Below are 25,246 nucleotides of genomic sequence, written 5' to 3'. Positions count from 1 at the left end.
GAGTCAGGCAGAGGGGGATGGGACTGAGGGGGGAGGGGCCAAGGGGGGTCTGGGAGGACAGCTGGTCAGGAGGCCGCTGTAGTTCCTCTGACCGTGGCGGAGGCTGGCTCTGGCCACGGTGTGTCCTGTTTCTGCGGCTGGGCCCTTGCCCATGGCTGCCTGCTGGGTTGTGTGCCTGCCTCAGTTTCCCCACTGCCCGTCGTTCAGGCTTGCTTACCACTAACTGTTGTGCACTTTCTGTTGTTCAGCCGGGGTCCCTCCTGCCAGCCTAGGGATGCAGGGATGCAGGAGCAGCGGCACCTCCAGTGCCTGTCACTGTCCTTGGCACGCATTTGTTGAACGAATAAATGGTGAATTTGCCAGGCGCTGTGCTGGTAGAGCTGTGTGGGGAGACTCCCCTCCTTCCAATGCATACACGGGCAGGACTCCAGGGGATGTGGCAGTCATTCCTGGGAAGCACGGGAGCTGCAGTGCTTCGGAGTAGTTCACAGTGATGCAGGCAGCAATCAGACACCCCAGGATATGTGGCATTTTGGGGACAGAAGTGAGCAGAGGGAGAGGATTTTAAAAATCTGCAAGCTCTGGGCACGCCTGGGTGGCTCAGTGGTTGAGCGTCTGCCTTTGGCCCAGAGCGTGACCCCAGGATCCTGGGATAGAGTCCTGCATCGGGTTCCCTGCATGGAGCCTGCTTCTCCCTCTGCCTGTGTCTCTGCCTCTCTGTGTCTCTCTTGAATAAATAAAATCTTTTAAAAAAAATCTGCAAGCACTGGAAATGGACTGGAGAGGAAAGGGAAGACACATTGGCTTAATTTTCAAGAGAGCTTAATTACTGCTTTTTACAAGGCATACGGGAAGCTTGAGCTGACAAGAACCGCAGGGCTGGCAGGAGTGTGCACATCAGAGCCTCTTCTCACTGTGGCGGTTATCTGCTGGGTGTCGCTTGTGCCACCAGCAACGTTCAGGCCTTCACCTGCACTAACTCACCCCTCATGATAGTCCTGCGAAGTAGGCACCTGTATTGGTCCCATTTTATAGATGAAACTGAGCCCATTGTCATTCGACAGTCCAAGGCTCTGGGCTTGGCCATCAGCTTGCTCTCCTCCCTCAATCTGGTACTGTTCACGCCGGGACAGTGCCCCCCGAGCCTCCTGGAAGCAAACATGACCTTATGATTTTGCCTCTTCTCTAAATGTGAATTGGTGAATTGAATTCCTGGTAAACTGTGGCATACACCAGCCACCACCAACTTCACCAGATTTGGAGAAACACACGTGTACTCAGGTGACCCTTGCATGACATGGGGGTGGAGGGGCACCAGCCCTGCGTGAAATCCGTCAGATTGTATCCTGTGTTCCTGCGATGATGCAGGCTGGAGAGGGTACCTCCACCATGGACATGCCACGTACAAGTGGACCTGTGTGACTGGACCCACACTGTGCAGGGACCATGTGGGCCAGTGTTGCTTCTGCCCGAGGGCTCTGGGTCGGGTCGCTGGCCCACCTCCCTGTGTCCCTGCCATGGGCGCTCCGCAAACGGGACCCGACAACTCTCCTTCCCGCCCCCCACACACACTTGTCCGCTTGTTCAATTTACCCTGCTTTACCTGTTCTGAGCAAAAAGTCTCCGAGCAGCTGGAGGGAATAGGTAATTAATGCACTTTCGCGCTGTTAAGTAGGATGATTGTCTGTTTTTATTCTGGAGAGGCTCTCCTGGGGGAGCCGATGCCGCCTCTCAGGCCCTGCACCGCTACGAGGCTCACTCAAGACACTGTCTGTGGTACAACCTGAAGCAGCGCGTCCTGTTCCATCAAGGTTTGGCAACAGAAGCCTATGTGCAGAGGGCTCCATCCCTTTGTGCTGGGCTGGCAGGGCAGGGCGGGGAAAGCAGCAGGGTAAGCAGGGAGGGCAGGGACTGCAGGCCCAGTCTTGGAGCCTATATCCTCTGGGACCTCAAGGATGGAGTCCAACCTCGAGACCAACTTGCCCACCATGCGCCTGATTTTCTGTTTGGGGCTGTGGGCACCAGGAGAGGAAGTCATGTGGTCTGCCCTGCCAAGAGAGATGCCCACCACCATGCCCCACAGCCTCAAGGCTATAAGAAACTGGTATGAAGGGTTTCTGGTCTCTGTGTCACTTCCTTGGGAGATTTATAAGTCATGTCATTCTGGGACCCAGGAGCATGTGATGATCTTACAGCACAGTGAAGGCTGACACCAATGCCCTTGGGGATGCCCTCTGCCTTCCCCAGAGCAGAGTCCTCCCACCTCCAAGGAGCACGTGAAGAGCGAGCATTTGCCTCCCCACTTCCTGCCCTGAGCTGCTCGCACACTGCCCCTCTGTGCTCAGGCTCCCGTTTGGTTGTGCTGCAGGCTCCATGCACACTGTGCATACATGCACACCGTGCACACAGTACACACTGTGGTCTCCACTCACCACACTTCCCAGCCTTCATGCCCGGTGAGTGCTCAGTACATATCTGCTGAGTGTGAATGTGGGCTCTTCAGCACCAGCAGGTGTGCTGGTGAAATCCTTGCCCCTCTGCCCTTCTTCCTCTAGAACATTCCCTCCTGTTGGCATCTCGTCTCTCAGATAGTCTGAGCTCTGTGTAATCACTCCCTGTATCCTGCCCACAGTTCCTCCCCTCACCATCCCTGGCTTAAAGACCAGGGGTACAGGAGTGGATAGCCGAGGGTGACTTCAGATCTCCAGACTCCGCATGCACTTTTGAGAGGATTCCATCCCTTTGAAAAGGTGGTGTTGAGAGAGGACTTCTACTCTTACCCCCTTCACGGGGCTCTTGGGTCCCAGCTAACAGTGTGTGAGGAAGTGGCAGAGAGGCTTTTGAAATGCGTGTCTAAAAACAGTGACAAGAGGCAGGTTGGAGGAACCCAAAAGGAACGAGGCGCCTCCCAAATCTGGAAAGCCAGGGACACCAGAAAGGAGCCATAGAGGGCAGGGAGGGGGAGCACAGGCAGTCAGCGGGGCTAGAGGCTGGGGGTTCGGGTGGTGAAGGAGGTTGTAGGACAGCACCCCACCCCCTGCGGCCACCTGTCCTAGGAAGATGCCAGGCCAACCCTTGGAGGTTTCTCCCCAGGGTGTTCCCCTGCATGGCGGCCGCTGGGGGCACTGCTCTCCCCTGTGCAGGCTGCCTGCCCAGGACAGTCCACGAGGGCAGGAAGTCACAGCCCCGCGGATGGAGGGGGGTTGGGGGTGAGGTCTTTGGAATGGAAGTCTGTGCCTCGTGTCCTCTTCACACCCCTGGCCTGTGACTCTTAGCACAACTGTTTAACAAAATCACCTGGGCAGATTCCTGGCCCGAAGTAGACTGCTAAGAACCTAGCAATCTGCATTTTAACGTGCGCACCCCAGGCGATTGTGGTGCAGGCGGCTGGTGGGTCCTACTTCGGGAATCGGTGCTGAGTGCCATCAACTTGAATGTGCTCTAAGCCCTTGGGGATTCTGTTAGAGTATCAGTTCTGGTTCCGCGGGTCTGGAGCAGAACCCCAATTCTGCCTTTCTCACAAGCTCCTGGGTGATGCTGGTGGTGCCGGTCCAGGGAGCACCGTGTGAGGGACATGTTCCCAGCACGGAAGGGCCCACCTAGACCTACAAAATCTGAAACTCTGGGGGTGGGCCCCAGGCATTTGTGTTTTAGCAACAGCCCCAGCTGATTTGGAGGTACCAGGAAGTTTGGGGAGCACAGCTATGAGGGTGATGCTTGAGGAAATGGGCAGGGTGGGAGGTCCAGGGAGCTGAGCGGTTGGCAAGCCCATTCTGTTCCATCTGCTCCTAGTTTCCCTCTCCTGCAGGAACTGCCTAGACCCTTGAATTTGGACAGAAGGAACCTTCTTCCCTGTGGGGTTGGGCAGGCATACCTCCTCATGGATCGAGGTGCAGGATTTCCCCAGCATGTGGTGTGGCCAGTGGTCAGGGCCCATGAGAAGGGGCAGGAGGGCCAGGGGTGCCCCAGCCAATGGCCAGCCATCAGGGCAGGAAGGATCCCGTAGCTCTGGGGCCTGTGGCAGGGTATGGGAGAACCAGAGCAATCCCAGGTGACGGTGTGAGTGTCTAACACGTGTGGCAGGTGGCACAGCTTTGTCTCACCTTGAGGGTGGGACTGAGCTGTGAACTGGACCATTCCCAGGCTGGGTAGCCAAGAGCAGTGGGCAATGGGGATGTGGGTTCACCCTTATCTTCTCTCCCTGGGCCACTGTTGCAGAGAAGTGAGTGGGCAAGAGAGCCCCAGAAACGCCCCTGATTTGGATGAAATATGCTCAGGGAGGGTGGGTGGAGGAGAGGGTGGAGCGATTTGATTCTTCTGTCCTTGCATGCTGGGACCCAGGTAGGGAACGCCTTTTGCTGTCTTTGTCCAATTCTCTGTGGGTTTCGGTGTACAGAAAAGGCCCACAGGGAAAATGATCGGGGACTGGCTCCCCTCGAGGCTGGTATCAACCAAGCGGGTATTTATTCATGAGAGACAGAGAGAGAGAGAGAGAGTCAGAGACACAGGCAGAGGGAGAAGCAGGCTCCATGCAGGGAGCCCGACGTGGGACTCGATCCTGGGTCTCCAGGATGACACTCTAGGCTGAAGTAGGCACTAAACCGCTGAGCCACCTGGGCTGCCCTGAGGCCCATGGTTCCTGGGGACATGCATCAGCACGTACCACATTAGCTCATGGTGGCTCTTCACGTCTACTCTAGGCGATTCTGTGCTAGGTACTTATGTGCCAGGGTCATCCGCTCACCTCTTAGGATACTTTTTGAATATCGATGCAAATTTCAGGAAGTCAAACACTTGAACTGGCTGGCACCATTAAATGGTCACTCAGGTCAGCCCAACCCCAAGCCTAGCTGTTGGGGTGTCCCGGCTAATCATGCCATCGGAGGCCAGGGTGCCAGTCCACAGCACGAGGGGATCAGAGGCCTTTAAGGAGGCTGGCCAGGGAGCCCAAACTGCTCCCTGCTCCTTGCTCCCACCTGGCATGGGCTCTAACCCGCTGCCTTCCAGGAGTGGTTTACCCAGAGTGACTGCAGAGAAAGTGCCCTCCTTCGAACAAAGGGACTCAGAAGGTTTCCTGCCAGCACTTGGGATGCTTTTCTCCTAATCTTCCAGTGCAGCAGAATCCCAGGTTCCTAGGCATGCGACCTTTCTTTCTCTCCGTCCCATCGTGCCTCCCCTAAGGTGGATCAGGTGTGCGATTACTCATCTGGGGACAGCGGAGCCGGTGTCTCCACCTGGGTGGTTATGAAAAGATTGCCTCTTCCCTGCTCATCCAGGAGGGCTCTGTTTGGGGAATCCAATGTAAGGGTGTTATCCTTTTTTTTCACACCCGTGGGCCCTGGGGCAGATAGACACAGAGACCTAGATGTCCTTAAAAACAGGCAGAGCCTGGGTTTTCATGGTTGGAGAGGCAGGTTTGGTTTCTCTCTCCTCTTGGGGAAGCTGGGGGCTTTGTTTCAGTGTGTGTGTGGTTCAGGGGAGACTAGGTGGAGAATTAGGAAGCCAAAATCAGTCCTGGGTAAGAGCAACAAGTGACCCACCTGAGTGTGGAGTAGCTGGTACATGATAGTGAAAATAAGGGTCATGACAGTGCACCTCTGCCTTTGACGCGGCTTCGCATCCCAGAGCAGCCTCCTCCATAGGAGAGGCTGTGTTCCTAGGCCATGGGGGCTGGCGTTTACAGATAAGGGAACTAAGACCCCACAGGGTTAGCTGCATTTCTTAGGACCACACAGTGACCGTCACGTAACTATCAGAACTCATATAACACTTGGATGTGGAGGCGAATATTTTGAGCCCAATGTGCCTGTAGTGAAAAGCTTGTTGTCTGAGTCCACGGAGACTGGGTCTCACAGCTGCCACTCCCTGCAAGCTGAACACAGCCCTGGTGGCTTCCCTGTGTGGCTTCCCAGTGGCTCTCAGTATGTGTGTGGTCCCAGCACACTTTCTCCAGCGACTCAGCTGGCCTGTCCACCTGGGATGTATGGTGAGAGGCAGGAGCAGGTGCGCGGCCGTCAGGCTCATTCTGCACCATCGTCCCCTCCTCACCCCCATCCCGGGAGGTCCCATCCTTCTCTGCTCTTTCACATCCCTCTCTCTCTCTGTGCACCAGGAGAGTGCCCTGGCATCCTGCAGCCCCTCTGCCTGTCAGGGGTGAAGTAAGACAAAGGTGCAGCCTCATTGCATCCCACTCCCGTAACATGTAGGGCTACCAGCCAGCAGCAGATTGTTTGTGGGCTAAAGCCAGGAAAGAACACAACACACACGCCAGTGAATGGGAAGACATGCAAATGGAGTTAAATCACTTTGAAGACAAATCAAGTAAAATCGCCAGGAGAACATGTTTGTGGATTCAGGAGCTGAGCCGAGGGGTGCGTGCTCTGCTGGACACAGTGCATGTGTATAAGGAAGGAAACCTGCCAGAATGTTCTTGCCCTGGCCCTGGGAGGGGGTGCGGAGGCCCAGGGCAGTAGGGGCAGTAGAAATAAAAGAGGAAGAACAACCAGAAGTGGCAGTGAAAGAAAAATGGCAGATAGGAGAGGGAAAAGGTGACACAGAGGAGTCAGAGCTTGTGGCTGTGGGCAGCCATGGGTTGTCCGCGAGGGTGGCTTTGCAGAGGCTGGAGGTTGGGAAATATCTGGGTGAGATCCAGGCTCTGCCTGGATGAGATGACGAGCCTGGGAGCCTAGGCAGGGAGTCGCGAGTGATGGTAGAGGTTGGGGAGTGGGTGAAATCAGTGAGGTCTTCCTGGACAAGTGCAAGCTCTGCTCGTGCTCCCGGAGTGAGGCCCTCACAGAGGGAGTAAAGTCACGTTTGCCCCGGGCTCCATGCCAGTACATGGTGAGGTGGTGGCCCTTCCAGGTGTCTTGTGCTGGACCCACCCTCTGCTGGGTCTCTAGGGCGCCTCTCCCTGTTTGTGGGCCTCTGGCCTCCCTGTGTGGTGAGGTCTCCCCGTCCTCTGCTCTGGGTGGAGTGAGTGCAGCCCCTCGCAGTCCCACCAGACCTGCATGGGGTGGCATAGTCAGTGTTTCTGGCTCTGCAAATCAGGCAAGTGGGGCTTCCTCCTTGCATGGACCACACCTGCATGGAGGCAGCTCCTCTGTTCACTGGGGGGGAGAATGAGGTTGGTGTCATTCAGCAGCTTTTCCTAGGAAAACCCAACCCTCTCCAGTGTGGGGATGTGGCTCAAGGTCAAGGGTGTGCTCACTGGGATCAAGGGTCAAGGTGATCTGTATGTAGCAGGTGAGCTTAGAGTGGAGCATCCAGTCCAGCTGCCATGTGGGGATGAGCATGATGGCCCCATGGTCATCAGCCCTGCTGTGCTGGCCGTGCTCATGAGGGGCAATGCTGGGGGATAGAGGGATGAGCCCGGCCCCACTGTTCCCACAGGTACCTCATCCTGTGTCTGACTAGATGGGTCAAATCATACTATGGTGAGAGGCAACCCCTGAATCTCAGCAGCTTAAAGGCCACCGGCCTGTTCACACTCACATGCTCCTCCATCACCTGGGCCCTCTTCTCACCTGGGGTTTCGGGTGGACGGGCTACTCCCCACCCTAATGCCCTCGCAGTGTCGGGGAGAGAAGGGCCTCAGAGTGGGTGGCATTGGCTGGCCAGTGCCAGGGCCTGGCTGCTGGCGTGCTGCTGTGTGTGACTCACCCAGTGTGATCCCCAGAGGTGGGCACTGTGCAGCCAGTGTAGACACCTGGCAGCCTGTCACTGGCCCCGGGGTGAGAGGCAGGTCCTCATGTCCACACCATTGTGGCTGGAAGCAAGCGGGAAGGGACCCCGCACTCTAGTGAGGTGGGGGAGAAATGGGAAGAGCCTCTCCCATTGGTAGGGGTGCTATCCAGAGACAGTAAGAGGCCACTGGGAGAAGGCCCCAGAAGAGCACGGTTGGCAGTTTCCCTCTGTGTGGTGACAGTGACCAACCTCCCTGCTTGGGAGGTTGAAGCTTCCACTGTAAATCAAGCCCTGAAGATGGGAGAGGCCCTGGGCCTGAAATCCAGCATGGACTCCGCAGGGGAGGTGAGCAGGGCTGCAGCCGGGACACTTGGTGGGCGGTCCTGTGCGGAGGGGCTGTGGGGATGCCCACTCTTCCCCGGTGGCCAAGGCCTACAGGCTCGCTGTGACCTGGGCTGCTGTGTCTGGAAAGCTGACCCCATTGGTAGGACTCCAGAGCTCCTCGATTCCAAGGCATGGGTCCATGCGTTCATCCCTGAGCAGACTCCTGGGTAAGGAAGATGCTGCTTGTGCCCTGAAGCACATCTCTTACAGGGTCGTCTGGGGCAGTTAAGCCCCGTGAACACAGGGAGGGATGAAGGAGCCCAAAGATGGGACAGTTTGAGGCGGTCTGTTTCCTGTCCACAGACGCCCTGGCTGGTGAGCCAGGCTGCATCCGTAAGGCCAGCAGTCCATGCCGCAGACCCACACCCTGGCCGGCTCACCGCATCCCATACTTGCTCAGTCTAGGAGAGAGCGCGGGTGTGTGTGCTGGGGGTGGGAGGAGGACACTGACTCGCTGGGGGAGGGGAAGGTCCAGGAGGCCCGCTAGGTGAGGTCAGGGAGCACGAAGTGGGCCTGAGAGGGCTGCAGGAGCTGCAGGGGTGAGGGATGGTCTGAGTGGGGCTTCCCTTAGGAAGCAGCATTTGAGATAAGCCCACGAAACTGGCTGGAAAGATTTTTCTAGGAGCTCAGAGGCATTCATGCCGGCTCAACAATGGGCCTCGCACTGGCTCCTCCGTGATGGGGAAGATGGTGCACTCCCTCTCCATCTCTGGGTTTCTTTACTTGCCTGGGGAACCACATTTCTTCTTTACAGTCACAACTTTGATTTCTGTTACGACGTAAATATCCTGGGGAGTTTGTAATGACTTTAAACTCTTTTTACCAATAAATAAATAAATAAATAAATAAATAAATAAATAAATAAATAAATAAATAAAAATAAACTCTTTTTACCACTTATCCCTGGCGTGGCTGCATTGGGGCTGGGGAGCCTGGTCTTCCTGCCAGCTCCCCCAGCATCTCCTGGTCCAGGCTGGCCTCTCTGTCCTCCATTGTCGCTGCCATTCTCTTTGGGCTCCCCTGGTCCACCTACCATCAGGAGAAATTCTGTTTTTCCTGGCCCGCCCACATTTGAAACAAAAACACGTATTTGCTTTAGGTTTGCCAGGTTGTAGAGGAGGGTACGTAGGCCTGGAAAGCCAGGAGCAGGGCACTTACAGGATCGCGGGTGTTTCTCTTCTCGCTTTCCACGGCCAGGCAAGGATGACCCCTAGAAGCAATAGCCCATTCTGGTAAGTAGGGTGCCTGAGAGCCTGTGTTTGCTGCACATGGGCATGAAGCGTGGCTGTGGGGCCACAGGGAGAAGGATGTAGCAGAGATGGGCTACATCTGATTCGGTGCCGCTGCAGGAAGGCCAGTGCGTTGGCAGTGCGTTGGCAAGGTCGCCAGTGCGTTGGCAGCCTGGGGGCAGGAGTGACCATACCCCCTGTAATGCAGGCCTGTGTCTCTGCCCCCCTACAGCTGGTGCTACCAGAATACTGCATCCACAGCCTCTTCTGCATCATGTTCCTGTGTGCTCAGGAGTGGCTCACCCTGGGGCTGAACGTCCCTCTACTTTTCTATCACTTCTGGAGGTAAGTCTGGAGGTGGGGCTGCTCTGTGCTTCCTCCTATCTGCTTGGGCACCGGCCCTCCAGAGACAATGACCCCCAAACAGACTGGCTGCCCTGTGCCTCCCTCCCTTCTCTGCCTTTTGGAGACCTGTTCTCTGCGGCCTTCTTTGCAAGCTACTTGCAGATGGCACCCCGTGAGGGAAGGCCTCTCTCACCAGCTCCACAGCCTCAGCCCACAGGGATCGTTGTCGAAAGCAGCTGCAGCTATTCAAAATCACCCCCAAATGGAAACAGTCCACATGGTTGCCAACAGATGAATGGATAGACACACGGTATGTCCTTGCAAAGACACATTATTTGGTAATAAAAGGCAGTGATGTAGTGATATGCGCTGCGACATGGATGAGCCCTGAGAGCTCGACAAGTGAAAGAAGCCAGTCCCAAAAGGCCATTCATGTGAAATGTCCAGAAGGGGCAAGTCTGAAGGGAAGGGAAGTAGGCGGTGGTTGCCAGGGGCCAGGAGGGTCAGGTGGGGCCTGCTAACAGGTGCGGACTTACTTCTTCTGGTGTGAAGATGTCCCCATACTAGGTGCTAGTGATAACAGGACAATTCTCTGAACATGCTAACAATCACTGGATCGTGTACTTTAACAAGGTGAACTTTATGGCACGTGAATTATATCTTTTTTTTTTTAAGATTTTGTTTATTCATGAGAGACACAGAGAGAGGCAGAGACACAGGCAGAGGGAGAAGCAGGCTCTATGCAGGGAGCCTGATGTGGGATTGGATCCCAGGTCTCCAGGATCACGCCCTGGGCTGAAGGCGGCGCTAATCCACTGAGCCACCCGGACTGCCCTCTTTTTTTTTTTTTTTTTTTTTAAAGATTTGTTTGTCCTGGGGATGGGGCACAGAGTGAGAATTCTGAGCAGGCTCCACCCCAGCAAGGAGCCTGACATGGGGCTCCACCACTCACGATCCGGAGGTCATGACCTGAGCTGAAACCAAAAGTCAGAGGCTTAGCTGTCTGAGCCCCCCAGGTGCCCCTGAATAATATCTGAACAAAAAAGCATCTACCAGATGGGCTGGATTTTCTGGGACAGTTCTGATTTTAAATATTCTATTCTCTGTCAAGACTAGGCATCCGATCACATGATTTGGGCTTTTTGTAAAATACTGTCGCCATATGGACGTAGGAGGTAGGAAGGGGAAACCGAGGTGCAGAATGCTGCCGTGCAGGTGAATCAAGCACTCTTGACCCCTTGCTCCCAGCACTGCTGTGCCCCACATATCTCCTCATCGTCCTCTTACCATGAAACATAGCCGGCATTTGTCACGTCTGCAGCACATTCTCCTTCATCTAGTGCACCTGGGAGACATGCCCCACGCCTGGCCCTGTAAGAGAGTCCAACATGGGTGTGAGATGGAATCTTCACCTTTGATGCACGTTTATCCCAGTGGTGGAGGGAAGTAGATTCTTAGCAGATGTGAGGAATGCGCGCAGATGGGCAGAGAAATTTAGGGCAAAAAGGCAGGGGGTCACTGCGAAGTCTGCAGGTGGGGGGCGAGCCCAGCACAAGCTCGGAGGTAGGACAGCACTGGGTTAGTGTGGTTGGATGCACGGCTTTTGGAGGGACGGTGGATGTGGGCTTGATGGACCACAGAGGGGTCAGGCGTGGAGGGTCCAGAACTCTCTGGTGGGGGCGTTGGAATCAACGTCTTCTGTAGGGAATGGAAGCTCTCAGAAACTTTTGGGGGAGAAAGTGGCACTGCCTGACTCAGTGTTAGGAAAGTGACCATGGCCACTGAGTAGGGGGGGGAGGGTGAACTTGGGAGGACGTGTCCAGTTAGGTGATCACAGTGGAATCTCAGGTGAAGAGACGCAAGAACTGGACCCCCAGGGTTACTGCTCGATAGAAGTGGGAATGGACAGAGAGGGTCTGTGGATGTGAGCTCGGCCAGTGAGCAGGTGCAGGGGTGGGGCAAGGGCAGCCTCGGCTCTGCAAGCTGGCAGGGGTGGCGCCATTGACCTAGAGTAGGAGGAAGTGCAGCTTTAGAGAGAAAGGGAAATGACTCAGGGACACAAGAAAGTCCTGTGGGTTTTTTTTTTTAAGACTTAATTTACTTATTTGATATATAGAGAGAGTGAGCGAGTGTGACACAGGGCACAAGCGGGGGGAGGGGATGGGCAAAGGAAGAAGCAGACCCCCCCGTTGAGCAGGAAGCCTGATGCAGGACTCAATCCCAGGACCCCAGGATCATGGCCCAAGGCAAAGGCAGATGCCTACCCGACGGAGCCCCCAGGCGCCCCAGGAGAGTCCTGTTGTGAGCGACGGTAACCCACGGAGGGCCTGGACGACTGTCAGCTGGGAACACTGTGCTGTTGGAATCTGTTTCCTGCCCATCCCGGGGCTTTGTGGGCTCAGCTTACCCAGTATCCACACCAACAGGTGGACCCTTCCCTGTGTCACACACAGATCAGGGGGACTGTCGCCCAGACTCCCTGAGCTGGGACACAGCAGGCCTGGTTCAGCCCCCACCGTATGGATCACAGCCTGTGTCCTTGTCACCCGGCCTGCTCCCTGTGAAAGCCCCCTCTCTGCAAGAGAAATCTATTTAAGAGTCTTCTAAAAAAAAAAAAAAAAAAAGAGTCTTCTAGTAGCGTGTCGCCAGCCCAGGGAATCAAAGATGTGGTGGATTTACAAGACTGACTGGTGCTCTTCCAGCACGGGGGAGAGGTGGACACAGAGTCCTTGCGTGTGCGTGTGTGAGGGAGTGGCTGTGATGTCCCCGCCTGGGGGACCTTGTCTGACTGTGAAGTCAGTTCTGGCAATTCCTAAGTGCTCAGGAAAGGAAAAGAAATGGGGAGAGGAGGGTCCTTTGAAAATGAGAGTCCTTGAACACCGTCTGCCTTGGGCTTCTGCTCCTGCCTCCCCCGGGCCCAGGCCGGGACGTTGTGCGGACTCGGCCCCTCCTGCCCTGGCTCTCGGGTGCTGGCGGAAAGCAGCCCGGGCACCTCCATTCAGTCCTGTTCTTGGCAGAGTATCACATCCAGCACCATGCGTCATGATGCCCCGTGGAGTGGACACTTTCTTCCCCATTTTACGGATGACAAAGCTGAGGCTCAGAGGGCCAGAGGCCAGCTGGCAAAGGTCAGGCTGGTGGCCGGTGAGCCACAGAGCCCCGGCTCTCTCCACCAAGCCGCTTGGCCACCCTGCCGCCCCTGCCCTCGCTGAACGAGGTCTCCCCAGAGGCCCCTGGATTTTGAATCTGCTGCTTAGGAGGCAAGGAGTAGCCTAGAGAACTGAGAGCAGCAGCATCTCTGAATCGGCTTGTGCTGTCCTCCTGGCACCCTGTGATGACCGACACTGTCGCTGTCCTCTGAGGGGGTGAGGCTCGGATGGAACACCAGGTCCCATGTTGCTAGTGACCAGGCGCTCTTCTGAGCCCTGGAGAAATCTGCCTAGAGCTGCTCTCCGGCCGGGCCTCCTGCCTCCACCAGAGTGACAGCAGCCCTCCGAGGCTGTGCCGGGGCCAGAGGTCAGCACCAGGGTGGCCCTCACTCCTGTGAATGAGCCTGCTGGGTGTTTCTGCATAGACTTCAGCCTCCCTCTGGCCCACTCCCTGTGCTTTCCTGCCTCAGGTCCCTCTGCTGCCCTGTCCCCATCATAGCCAATGCTCTTTGGCTGTTCAGGATCCTTCCACCAGGAGAATAGTATCTGAACACCACACCCCAGCAGGCACGCGACATCCCTCCCCTAGCGTTCAGGTCTGAGTAAAGGATGGCATTAAACCCAGTCATTAATGATTCAGAGAGACTGTGGTTGGTGGAGTCGCCCTTGTTCCTGAGCTGACACCCACGTGGGTGCCTGCGCCCCTGGGACAAGAGGCTCTTGTTGGCGCCCACAGGCAGCTCCCGGTGACACGTTTCCCTCTATTGGAGCGGCTTTGTCTGCGGGTTCCGTCCCCATTGTGCCAGGGTCCCTGTCTCTGGGAGCTACGCCCTGCTCCAGGACACTGCCGGGCTGCAATGCGGGCAGCCACATGTGGGCGACGATGCAGGCAGAGGTGGACCACCACTTAGTAGAGATCCCTTGGACACAGATGGCCTCCCATGTCCCATCCGAGCCTCAGAGCCAAGGGTGCTGTGTCCTCTGTCCCCGCAGGTATTTCCACTGCCCGGCAGATAGCTCGGAGCTAGCCTACGACCCACCGGCGGTCATGAATGCCGACACGTTGAGCTACTGCCAGAAGGAGGCCTGGTGCAAGCTGGCATTCTACTTGCTGTCCTTCTTCTACTACCTTTACTGGTGAGTTTCTGACCCTCCTGGTGCTTTCATCCTGCGGCACATGGGGACAACTTCAGGCCACCACTGGCCCTAGGGGGTGACCTGTGAGGGTGGGGGTTCCAGCCTGCTGGGTAAGACCCCAGCCACCTGCCTCGGAGGCGATGAGGGTCCTGCAGGGGTCTCCCACTGGCGGGCGCGTCTGTAGGTCCGCACAGTGAAACACATTGTCCCCGCACCTTGGGGAGGGGGTTGGTGAGCTGCAGCTGGTCATTCCTCCCCCCCGTAGGGCTCTCTCCACAGCTCAGCCACTTGCGTTCTCTGTAGCCCCTGGACACCTCGCCTTGTGGCCCCTTGCAAGCATCTGGGGAGCAGAACAGAGACCCTGGGTGGCGGTCACCCTGGGTCATTGCAAGCGCACACTCACAGCTCTCCCGATATTACATAACGCCATGCCGATTACGTAAACCGTGCTGACTCTGCGATTGTTCAGATGCCTCCCTTGTCTGCACCTCTGCGCATAGCGGCCCAGCCAAGCAGATGGCCGTGAACAGACTGCCTTATGGCTCGGGCCCCAAGGGTGCCTTTTCTTAAAGCATCTCCCTCCTGTTCCTCCTCGGGCACATCTCCGGGATGCCTCATCTACCACCTCACTACCCGGTCGCTACACGTGGCCACGAAATCTGCGGGCGTCCCAGGGCTGCTGCTGATGGGAGCCAGGCGAGGAAGAGGAGGGTGGGAGTGTTAGCAAGGCAGCCTCAGGTTTGGGGCAGGCTGGGGCCTGGCTGCATTTATCCACACTTACAAATGAGCCGGGCTTGGAGCCAAGAGCGTAGTTTGTATGGCCCAGGCTAGGGGCTTGATGCCATCGTCGTCCACATGTTAACATTTAGGAACCTGAATCCCAGATGTCGGATGCTTTCCTGTGTCATGGCTACAAGTGCATCTCAAGTCTGATCCCAGACGTGAGGCTGTTAACTGCTGGCTGTCTTAGGAAAGCTCGAGAAAAGTCTTATGAAAGTGTGGTCTTTGGGCTTTCTGCATCAAGTGAGGTGGATGTACTTCTTAAAAATGCAGATTCTTGGGCTTGGACTGGCTGACTCAGGATTTTGTGGCTGGGCATCCCCCTGGGGGTGAGACCTGCCCCCAGGATACTGCTTGGATATGCCCCCTTGCCTACATACGTCCCAGCGTCCAGAAGACGCGAGGCCCTGGGCATACACCTTACCTTGGGGATAACTCAGCCTTGGAGGGGATTCACAGTTATTCTGATACATTCTTCTTGGGGTCAAGGGTTGGTCCAGGCTCAGGATGACCCCTTCCCCCTCCTTCCCTATGGACCATCCTGGGACACTGTCTGCGTCAACTTACAAGGAGCCTGGGGGTCTCTGAAGCATCTCTGGAGAGGCTGCGGGGGCACGAGGGGGCGGCAGGGGTGGTGTTGGCAGCTCCTGCCCATTGGCCAGTAGTGATCATCCTGTAAATGATCGTGTTCCAGACATTCTGTTTGACTGTATGTCCTTCAGTTCAGTCTGGCCCTGCCTTCATGCTGCATTTGTTAATTATTTCGTTGCCAGAACAAAATTAGGACAACTACTCCTCCTGCTTGCAGGGACCCTGGGTGACGGCCAGGGCTCCCCCTTCTTTGTTGAATCTGGTGCCTTGAGGCTCTGCAGAGCTCCCCAAAGATCCCATTTCTCCCACCACAGAACTCCCAGCTGCTTAGATCCAGGGCTCTGGGGCACACAGGACTGTCAGCCCTGGTCATCTCATCGCGGGAGAAGGGGAACCAAGCATGTGGATAGCTATGTGCAGGCTGAGCACAGTGCTGGACTGGAGTGACAGCCACTGGGAGCCTGTCATGGTGGGGTTAGCATCTCACAGCTTCCTCGGGCTCCCCAAGACCTCACAGAGATTAAGAGGTGTGTCCGAGGCCCTTGTCAAGAGGTGTCTATATGGCCTCACAGCCAAGGCTCTTCACAGCATTGTGTGCTAACCATCCCAGTGGGTGCCCTGTGGACCAGGATGTGTTTGCAGGTTCCTGGGGTGGATCCTAGCTAATGGGAACATGAGCAGGTTAGTCCAGTGTAGACTGTCTGCCTGCTCCATGTAACCATCTCTCAAACCAAGAGGTGAAGTAGCACCACCCTCCTGCTATTGCTCTGGGTCATGCTACTTCCTTCATGTTTATTCCTCTGCCTCTATATCCATCTTATCTATGGCCAACTTGATGGCAGACACCCCGTCTGTCTGTCTTACTCGCTTGTGCACAAGCGAGGGCCCTGGCCAGAACATAGCACATAGGATGTACTCACGAGCTCCTGGTTGTTGCTGGAGCTTGGCTGTGCACCACCTCAGGGCAGGCACCGGACTGCAGGCTCACCATGTTTCTCAGCACCGAGAATGGTGCCTGGCATGCAGGAGGCGCCCAATAAATGCTGAATGAGTGAGTGACTGCAAGTGAGTAGAGCAGGTAAAGGGCATCTGTGATGTCACTCAATGCTGTCATGGAGAGTACATTGGCCTTGGCTTTTTGCTTTTCCCTCCCTGGCTCTGTGCCCTCAAGTGATGCACTTCTCATGTGACCCCTGGCTTCCCCAGGTGCACTGAGAGCCTCCAGCTCCGGCCTAGCCAGGGATGCTGTGTGGGCACGAGAGGTACCAGGTTCTCAGAGATGGAACTGCACGTGCTCAGAGGAGCTTGCTGGGCCTTTGAAACTAGGCAGGGTTAGAAGTAAAGCAGAGCTTCTTTCATTGGGTTTTCTGTCTGAGGTTATCCATTTCCCTCTCTATGATGTGAAAATGTGGTTGTTTTTGTTTGTTCCAGGGAGGCTAAGTGGTATATTTTGGCAAGGAACATCCTCCATCTTGCAGAATTAGCCTTCAGCCCTTTCTAGAAGCACAGGGATGCATGACCTCCCTCCCTGGTAGTGTTGGGGCACCACCCCAGGACACATGCTCTCAATGCACATTTGATGCCTGGATTCCATTAAAAACAGGAGGTCCAGGGAGTGACCCTATAAAGAATTCATTTAGTTTCTATACGCAGAGGGCCTGTGTTCACACATTGGGCCTTGGAATAGTGATAAGGGTCATTTCCCAGCAGTGGGATAGGATGTGGCATCATCTGGGCTCCTGGATGCAGCCATCACGTGAGCATGTGGCAGCTGGTAGGAAGAGAATCCTCTGCACTCCACACCCCAGAGACCTGCAGCTGCTCCCCCCTCCTGCAGTGTCTCACCGACCTGGCTGGTCTCGTTTAAACCCCATTACGAAATAACCACGCAGTCACTTAGGCCGATCACATATTTTATCCAAGGGACACAGTACTCGCTCATAGCAGATGTTTAGTCCAACGTGGTGGGAAGTGGGGACAGCAGGGGACAGACACTCCAGTGCCAGGATGAGAAAGAAGCCACCCCTCCCCTTTGGTGAGGGTCCATCTGAGTCCCTTGAAGGCTCCCACTCACCCCTTCTCTTCCTCTTCTCTCCATATTCAGCATGATCTACACACTAGTGAGCTCTTAGCTCAGACTGCGCACCATCAGAGGCTGAGGTCACGTGCTGGTGGCTGGAGAAGGACCCAGATGGGGCCATGTGAGAGACACCTGTGGACTGCCAAGGTCACGGAGTGCAGGGGCCGCTGCCCAGCCCGCCCCAGGGTTGCCATCCCTTCTGGGCCGTGGGACCTCTCCTGAGCCAGGACTGCTGAAGCAGCGGTCCCTGAGCGCACCTCACCCACAGCTCTGTGCCGTGCACACGGAGGCCCGGGACCACGCGGGAGGGGCGGCCGGAGGCTGCACGGTGCCTGCCCAGGAGTGGAAGGACCCAAGACCCAGGCCGCGTCTGGGACCCTCGGAGCCCAAGGGCGTGGCGGGCTACCCGAGCCTCTCGTGTTTCTTCTGACCCCTGGCCATGGCCTGCGCTTCTGTGGGAGGGCCTGGGGGTGCATGCATTCGCCTCTGGCTCTAAAGGCCCTGACCCCGCAGGCCGTCTGCTGTGGGAGAGCCAGCTCAGGACACCAGGAGTGGGGCCTGGGGCTGTGTTGGTCAGGAGTTATGTCCAAAGTCAAGAGGAGGTGGGAATCCGAGGGAAAAACGATTTTTTAAAACCCCGACATGTTCAAAGCGTTAGTTCTTTGCCACCACAGACCGTACTCTGCTGCCATCAATCGCAAACCATCACAGAATCAATGAATGCAGATCGATTGCTCAACATTGGCAAGGCTGCCTTGTCTCGAGGACCCCAAGCGGCCGCGAGCCCAGAAATGCTGTGGTGCCTGCTTTGTGCCAGGCGCATCCGGCGGTTGGGGGGTGACACGGCGGGGTGACATGACGCTGCGCTGTTCCCTGTGTTAGCTCCACGCGAGGACACTCGCTTAGTTAGAATTTTCCATATGACATTCTCTCCTCTTCGGGTAGGAGTTGTCACAGGGGGTTGTAAATAATGACAAGGCTGAGATGTTTTGTGTTTAAATTGGGCACAATGATTCCCACTTCATTCCCCAAACTTCCCTTCCTTTCTTATGTTTGACACACACAGGCTATTTATACCTGTACCCAGCTCCGTCGGGGCCTGTGAGTCAGGGTGATGGATGGTGCTGGTAACGCCGAGTGCGCTATGTTTAAACTGCAGTGGCAGCTCAGTGTCTCACCGACCTGGCTGCTCTCATTTAAACCCTGTTACAGGCTGGCTTCGCCTCTGAGTGGTTGGTAAACTGGTAGCTTAGAAAAAAAAGTTTTCAAAAGGTGTTTTGCTTCTAAAAATTGTAGAGAGAACAAAACTCCGATTTCTGCGCTGAGGCTGAAGGTATAAAACCGGGGGATTCCAGGCGGTATTTTGGGGAGCGACTTGATCCAGGCAGTGTCCATCGTCCTGGCTGGGTTTCTGGGGCTCTCAGCCTCGTCTCCGACCCCGTTCCCGGGAAGACCCGCTGTGGGAGCCCTTTCCCAGCCATGCTTCTCACCCTGGAGCTGTCTTGCTTGTTTTTGTACTTTGCCTCCTTCCAGAAAGCTGTGAAGTGGCTCGTAGTAGCAGATACAAACACAAAGAGACCATGGGAATGGAAGTAGGGATTTCTGACACACTGACTGCCTGAGGTTCTGTTTACTGAGATTGAACATTAAATGTTGCTTTCCCTTCGCAGTAAATAGTAGTTCACATTTGCCTAAAGCTTCACCTTCTACAGATTGCTTTCACATCTTATTTGACCTTCCTCACCATCCTGTGTGCTCCATACACTTCTTTTTCCCATTTTCCAAGTGAGGAAGCAGAGGCTCAGAGAGGGTAAGTGACTTACCTGTAGTCACGCAGCAGTCACAGATCTGCTTTTAAACCCAGGTTGCCTGACTTCACAAACCCCATGTCCTTTTCTTTTCTTTCTTTTTTTTTTTTTTAAGATTTTATTTATTTATTCATCAGAGACACACAGAGAGAGGCAGAGGCACAGACAGAGGGAGAAGCAGGCTCCTTGCAGGGAGCCTGATGTGGGACTCGATTATGGATTCCAGAATCATGTCCTGAGCCAAAGGCAGAAGCTCAACCACTGAGCCACCCAGGCATCCCTCCCATGTCCTTTTCTGTCGCCTGAAAGCCAGCAAAGTAACTTAGGCTCTTGTTACAGTTCCATTAGTCTGAACTTGAGAAAAGGAGATCTAAAGACATAGAGCTGTAGATGAAGTGCCTCGTTTTCTTCTCCTTCTGTGAGAGCCTCAGACTTGCTTTGCTGTGGCAGGTTCTTCCCCCAAGGGGGTCCTCTGCAGGTGCAGGAACATCCAAGTACCTCCCTCCTACAGGCTGTGACTAGGAACAACTCTGCTGCTCTGTCAGGAGCTGGAGCCAATTCTCAGGTCCTGGGAGAAGTGAATCATGTGCATAGAGGTGAGAATGGTGAGCACAGCTGCTGGAGCAGTGCTGGGTGCCAGGTGGTCACCCCAGGTTAGCGAAGAGGAAGCCAGGGAAGCTTGGGGTGTGTGAGTCTGCCCCAGGGACCGAGCCAGACCAGGGCCCAGCAGTAACCACAGCTCTAAATCAAGGTGTGGGAGGACGTCAGAGGCCCTCAGCTAGGGAGGGCGGGCAGAGCAAGGGCCATCATTAAAGCCCCCTTGTGACTTTCCCCACATAATACTGCCTGCTGGGATATCTTCACCTGTCCTTGTTGGTCCCACAGAATCGACCCCAGGCAGGGAGTCAGTGGAGCCGGGGTCAGTGCCCTGGGTAAGTCCCACAGTGGCTGATGGATGGCTGTCCCTGCCCAGCATGGCTCTGGGCACTTGGAAGAGAGGTCTTCAGGGGCATAGGCATCAGGGAAGGTGCTGGGGGGACCTGGTACCAGTTTCCTTGGAACATCAGAGCTGTAGGCCAAAGGCACAGGGTGGAACCTGCTGGGGTCACTTACTTTTCACATCACCAAATGACACCCACTGCACGACTTGTTAGGTTAAATGAGGTAATATTTTCAGAGAACCGAGATGAGCTCCCTGTACATGGTAAGTCAGGCCCTCCCTCTGTAGGAGCTGGGTCTTCCTTGCCATCCCCACAGTGCCCTGGGTGCATCCAAGTCCACGGCCTCTGGGGCAGGGAGGTCACCTGGACCAGCTGTCTGCCGAATGCCTCATCCCGTCCACAATATCCTGACTCCTCTTCCAGCACCGTGCTTGCCAGCCCATGGCCACTGCCCTTGGACACTGGCCCTGGCAGGAGTCCTGTAGAGCACATATATGCATGGTCTCAGTGCCACAATATTGCAAAATAGGAGCTGCCACTGGGTCCAGTTGCAGTTCAAATAGTCCAAATGCTGAAGCTGGTGGAAGTTACTCGGGTGACTGCTTGCCCTCCTCCTCCATCCAAGTGAGGAGGGCAAGCAGGAGCCATGCTGTCTGAGCTTGGGGGTCTTGTGCAGGCTTCCCGACCTTTCTTGACACTGAGCTTTCCTACCTGGAAGGTGAGGGAAAACACCTGCCCGGCTAGAGTGGTTGTGAGTCCTGTGCAGATGGCCTGCCTCGTCCCAGGCGCTCGGCCCACGTCGGTCCTCAGGGTGGCTCCCCGCCCGCCCTTGCAGACTGAAGACAGCCTTCCTAAACAGAACCTCAGCTGCCATCCTTCCCACTCCCATCCTGCGGCCGGCTGTCCCCCGTGTGCGACCCGAGGACACAGCTCAGCCCTCCCGAGCAGATCTCCCCTTTCCTTCTATTTTTAGGCTTGGCAGTTGCACTGATGTTGAATGAAGTTGTGGCTGTTGAGACAGTTCTGTTCTCCCTCGAGAGAGATGAGTAGCACCAGCAGGTGCTTGGGCAGCTGCACAGACCCCTCTCCCAACCTCCCCCATTCCTACACGTGGGCTGCTCCAAACCATGCGCTGGTGAGAGTGGTCCAGACCTCAGCAGAGGCTGCGGTCCCTAGGTGTTGGGGGAGGCCCCAGGACTGGGTTTTGGCTGCTCCCGTGCCCAGGAGCCATGCAGGGTAGCAGGCCACAGCAGGCTTTGCCCCCACATTGCTACGACCATCTCTCTGCTGCTCAGCTCTAGCCAGGTGGCTCTGGGTGCCCTGGGAGTGTCTTCTCGTGCTGACCTTGACCTCTTGACCACCATGTGATGCCCACATATTCCTTCCTTCCCAAATGGCGGAGTGCTAGGCTGTGGGAGCCAGTTGTTAGGTTTCTTGGGGATCTTGCTCAACAGCTGTCCAACACAGCCTTTATAAGAACTGGTTATGTAAGCTTAGAACAAAATAAATTATACTCAAAACAAAGGTAACGTAGAGTCAAAACTCACCACCTCATGATTATGTCACTACATTTTGCTGTATCTGTGCTCTTGAGGTTACGTGTGTTGTCCCAACGGTGGGATCGAGGTGTCCCCGTGTGCTTTGGTGAGCTTGATGATGTGCAGCTGTAGCTTGAAATTGGCCATGGTTGGAGTACTTGCACCACAGAAGTGAGCACAGGTGGCAGATCCAGTCCCCTCCTCCCTTGCATGCAGTGCTTCTTGTTGGAACTTTACTAATTCCTGGGGTTCACACCTGGCTGTACACAGTACTCCCAGCTCTGGCACCAAAGGTGATACTGCAGAGCCAGTGACCAAGTGGCAGGTGGGCGGCCAGTACCTCTGAAGGCATGGGCACCACAGCACAGTGTCCAGGCCCTCAGGGCCCGACCTGCTGTCACCCAGGCAGTGACACCCATCCTAAGTCTTGACGGGGTGGGCCTGGATGTGACGTAAGTAGACTTCTCTGCTGAGTGGAAACATGCTTTTGTACTTTGGCCTTGATCCAAGTGCCCTTGAGTCACTGTGGGGGCCGCCATCCTTCCTGTATGGTGGGTCCCATCTCAGGGGTCTTCTGCACCCTCCTACTGCTGGACACATGTGTCTTGTGTGAATGCTGGGGTGAATGCTGACCACACTCCATCATGTTATCCACCCTGTAGGGGATCTTGGGGCTCAGGGCATCTCAGTGAGGCCTACAGCTGTGCTTTGCACACAGATAAGCTCATGACCTGCAGCTCCTTCTCTGCTGGGCTCTGCAGGCTGGCGAGGGTGGATGTCTGTTCCCGGCCAGCCCCAGCCCTGCAGCTGCTGATCATGCACATCTCCTCCAGGCAAGACACTGTCCCCCCAGACCAGGCACCACAGGGGCAAATGCACATTGGTTGAGAGACTCACCGGCACAAGGAGGCTGACAGCCAGTGGAGAGACTTCCAAGCCACCGTGGCGTTTCTGAGCAGCAGACCCTATCCCTTCCAGCGATGCTTGGCATCTCAGAGAAATGGCATCTCCTTTCTGGTAGGGTTACATCTCTGAGATGTTAGAGCAGGGCACCTGGGGAAAGTGAGAACCAATTAAACACCAGTCCCCACATTAAATTATAATGAAGGCATCCATCAGGCCCCCATTCTGGGGATGGTCTGCAGCGATGGAAACAGCAGAACTAGAGGTTCTCAGGGAAATGCTGCTGGTTCGTGGCCTCACAGGACAGGTCATCTGATGCTGTTCTGATTTTCCCACAGCTCCATGGAGGGTACATTTGATGTCGAGGTGGCATTCTGGGCTCCGCGGGCTGCGGAGAGCCCTGTGTGTGGAGGGGTGTCAGGTAGAAGCAGAGTTCTGTGGTCAAACCCCCGTGGGACCTGCAGCTTACCTGTGCAGGGGGCTCTGGCCCCGGCATCAAGGGGGAGGCTGGTCGGCTTGCAGGGCACTTGCGATGAGGGGGGAGTGGGGCAGAGCCCTCCGGTCGAGGGTGGCCTGGGAGACGAGTGTGCATTGGGGTGAGATAGGTCCACACAGGGAACTGAGGATGGGAATTAGTGTGAAAAAGTCAGGCTTGGCCAAAACTGGCCAACAGCGCTGATGAGAATTAATCCACATAATTCAAGGGCAGAAAAATGTAGGAAAGACTGGATTCAGGATCCCATGGATTATAAACTCCAGGAGGACAGGCTTTCATTAGGTAGCTCCCAGAGCTGAGCAGAGTTTTTATTAGGCCACTGCAAGTATATGTTGAATGAAATTTTGGATCACATCTGGAATCAGCAGGAAGCAGAGAGCCGCTCCGGTTGGTAGGAACCCATATCTTGGGAGGACTGTGGGGGCTTCGTGCAGCCATGTCCTGGACACACCTTGCTGGGCTCAGGAGCAGTGAAACAGGTGCAGGCACTGCCTAGGTGCCTATAGATACCCCCACTGCAAAGACCTCTCTGGGCTTGTTCTTCTGAATCAGGAAGATACAACCCCTAGGCTCACAAGAGTATATGGTGGCTCTGCAGTCATGGAATGACCAACACTAGACTCCACCACCTTCCATGCTCACAACAGCTAGAAAACCTTGAGGAAAAAATGAGCCCAGCTTCTGGTTGCCACTCCCTGGCTTGGGAGGGTCTGGCACACAGATGCAGTTGTGGCCCAGCCCTCGAGCAACAGTCCTGGCAGACAGGTCGACCTGCTTGAGGCCATTAGGATTGCCTGCGTTGTCCACAATGGCAAAGAGTAGGGAGAGTCAGGTGCATGCTGCTCCTCCCAGCCTGGGCCTAGAGCTCAGGTGTGCAGTCCCGCTCACCCACACAGAAGATGCGCCCTGCAGCTGGCCGGTGAACACTCAGCAGCACCTCCCCCATGTGTGTGCACTGACCATCAGTAGGTCATTGTGCAGGTGTTAGACATGTAGTAGCATAGAGTCTGGGGAGGAAGTTCTGGGCTAGCGCTGTGCATTCATAAATAGCCTTCTGGACGATGAGAGGGGAAGAAGAAAGAAAAGGAACAGGTAATAGTTTTATCCATAATATCCTCTCTGGTTGGTTTTCATCCTTGAGCCTTGCCTTCTACAATCTCACCAGTAGCAGTGGGTGTTGGTGGGGGGCAGGAAGGTGTGGAGTCCCTTCCTTGTGAGTTAGAGTCGACCGCTTGTACGCACTCATGCACACACACTCACACACATATTCACACACCATGCACACTCACGTGTGCACATATTCAGATACATGCATGCACACACTTATACAGTCACACACTTTGTCCCACGATTGGCCCCTCCTGTCTTCTGCCCTTCTAAACTTCTGATGAGAAGGAAAAGGAAGTAGCAGGAGAACAGGAGGAGGGGGAGAGCGGAGGGCACAGGAGAAGTCAATCAGCTATTTTAAGGACATGAAAGTCTCCTCATAAGTCATTACAGTCTCCTTGCCAGTTCATTTCCTTTCGAATGAAGTTGAAAGGTAATCTGGTAAGTTTCATTATCTCTGCATATAATTCATAAGTTCAGATGAATTACCAGGACATAGTGTGTAGGAGGATTTCAAGGTCTGGCAAGGTGACAATTACAGGACCTCACTGGAACTGACAGCTGGTATTGCAATGATCTCCTTTTATTGAGATTCCCTGTATGATTAGAAAAAAAAAAATCCCAGCAAACTGAGTCATGATCAGTGGCCACTGCTGCTCCCACGTAGATCCCCAGAGGTGCATGTGGTGTGTGTGCAATGGCAGAGCCTCCATGGCTGACACAGGGCTTTGTAGGCAGAGGACTCTCATGTGTAGCCCATGACAAGAGCAGCTCAGATGTGTGCAGAAGGGCGCGTTCAGTTGCAGAATCCTGTAGAAGGCTGAGAAAGAGAATCAGAACTCAGTTATCAGCACAAGCCAGCTTGTTTGTGAGAGCCTCTGCTCTGCTCGGGCTGGACATGTATCGCCATGTCCATTCTGCATCTCTCAGGTAAAGACAGAGCATAAATGTTTGTCGGGTGGACCAGGAGAAAAGGTGAAGCCTTCTGGAAGCAGTAAAACATTGCTTTGTGCTAAGTATGCTTAAGCTGGCGAGGTATCTTCTACAGCCTTGAAATATGTGTAAGCTTATGAAA

At 55.2% G+C, this 25,246-nt stretch overlaps 1 protein-coding gene across 3 annotated transcripts in view; it reads left to right on the top strand.

Moving 5' to 3' along the window:
- The window catches only part of CNIH3 (cornichon family AMPA receptor auxiliary protein 3), a 213,289-nt gene extending 190,295 nt beyond the window's left edge, over positions 1 to 22,994 (top strand). For all 3 annotated transcript variants that reach the window (XM_055323891.1, XM_055323890.1, XM_055323889.1), the window contains 3 exons: positions 9,529 to 9,641; positions 13,784 to 13,927; positions 17,403 to 22,994. In XM_055323891.1, coding sequence (XP_055179866.1) covers positions 9,529 to 9,641; positions 13,784 to 13,927; positions 17,403 to 17,430 — 285 coding nt within the window. In that variant the 3' untranslated portion in view covers positions 17,431 to 22,994. The remainder of the gene's footprint in view (positions 1 to 9,528; positions 9,642 to 13,783; positions 13,928 to 17,402) is intronic.
- The last annotated feature ends 2,252 nt before the right edge of the window (positions 22,995 to 25,246 follow it).

The sequence above is a fragment of the Nyctereutes procyonoides genome, unplaced genomic scaffold (assembly GCF_905146905.1).
Source record: "Nyctereutes procyonoides isolate TBG_1078 unplaced genomic scaffold, NYPRO_anot_genome, whole genome shotgun sequence".
Classification (NCBI taxonomy): Eukaryota; Metazoa; Chordata; class Mammalia; order Carnivora; family Canidae; genus Nyctereutes; species Nyctereutes procyonoides.
This window is presented reverse-complemented; position numbering and strand designations above follow the sequence as displayed.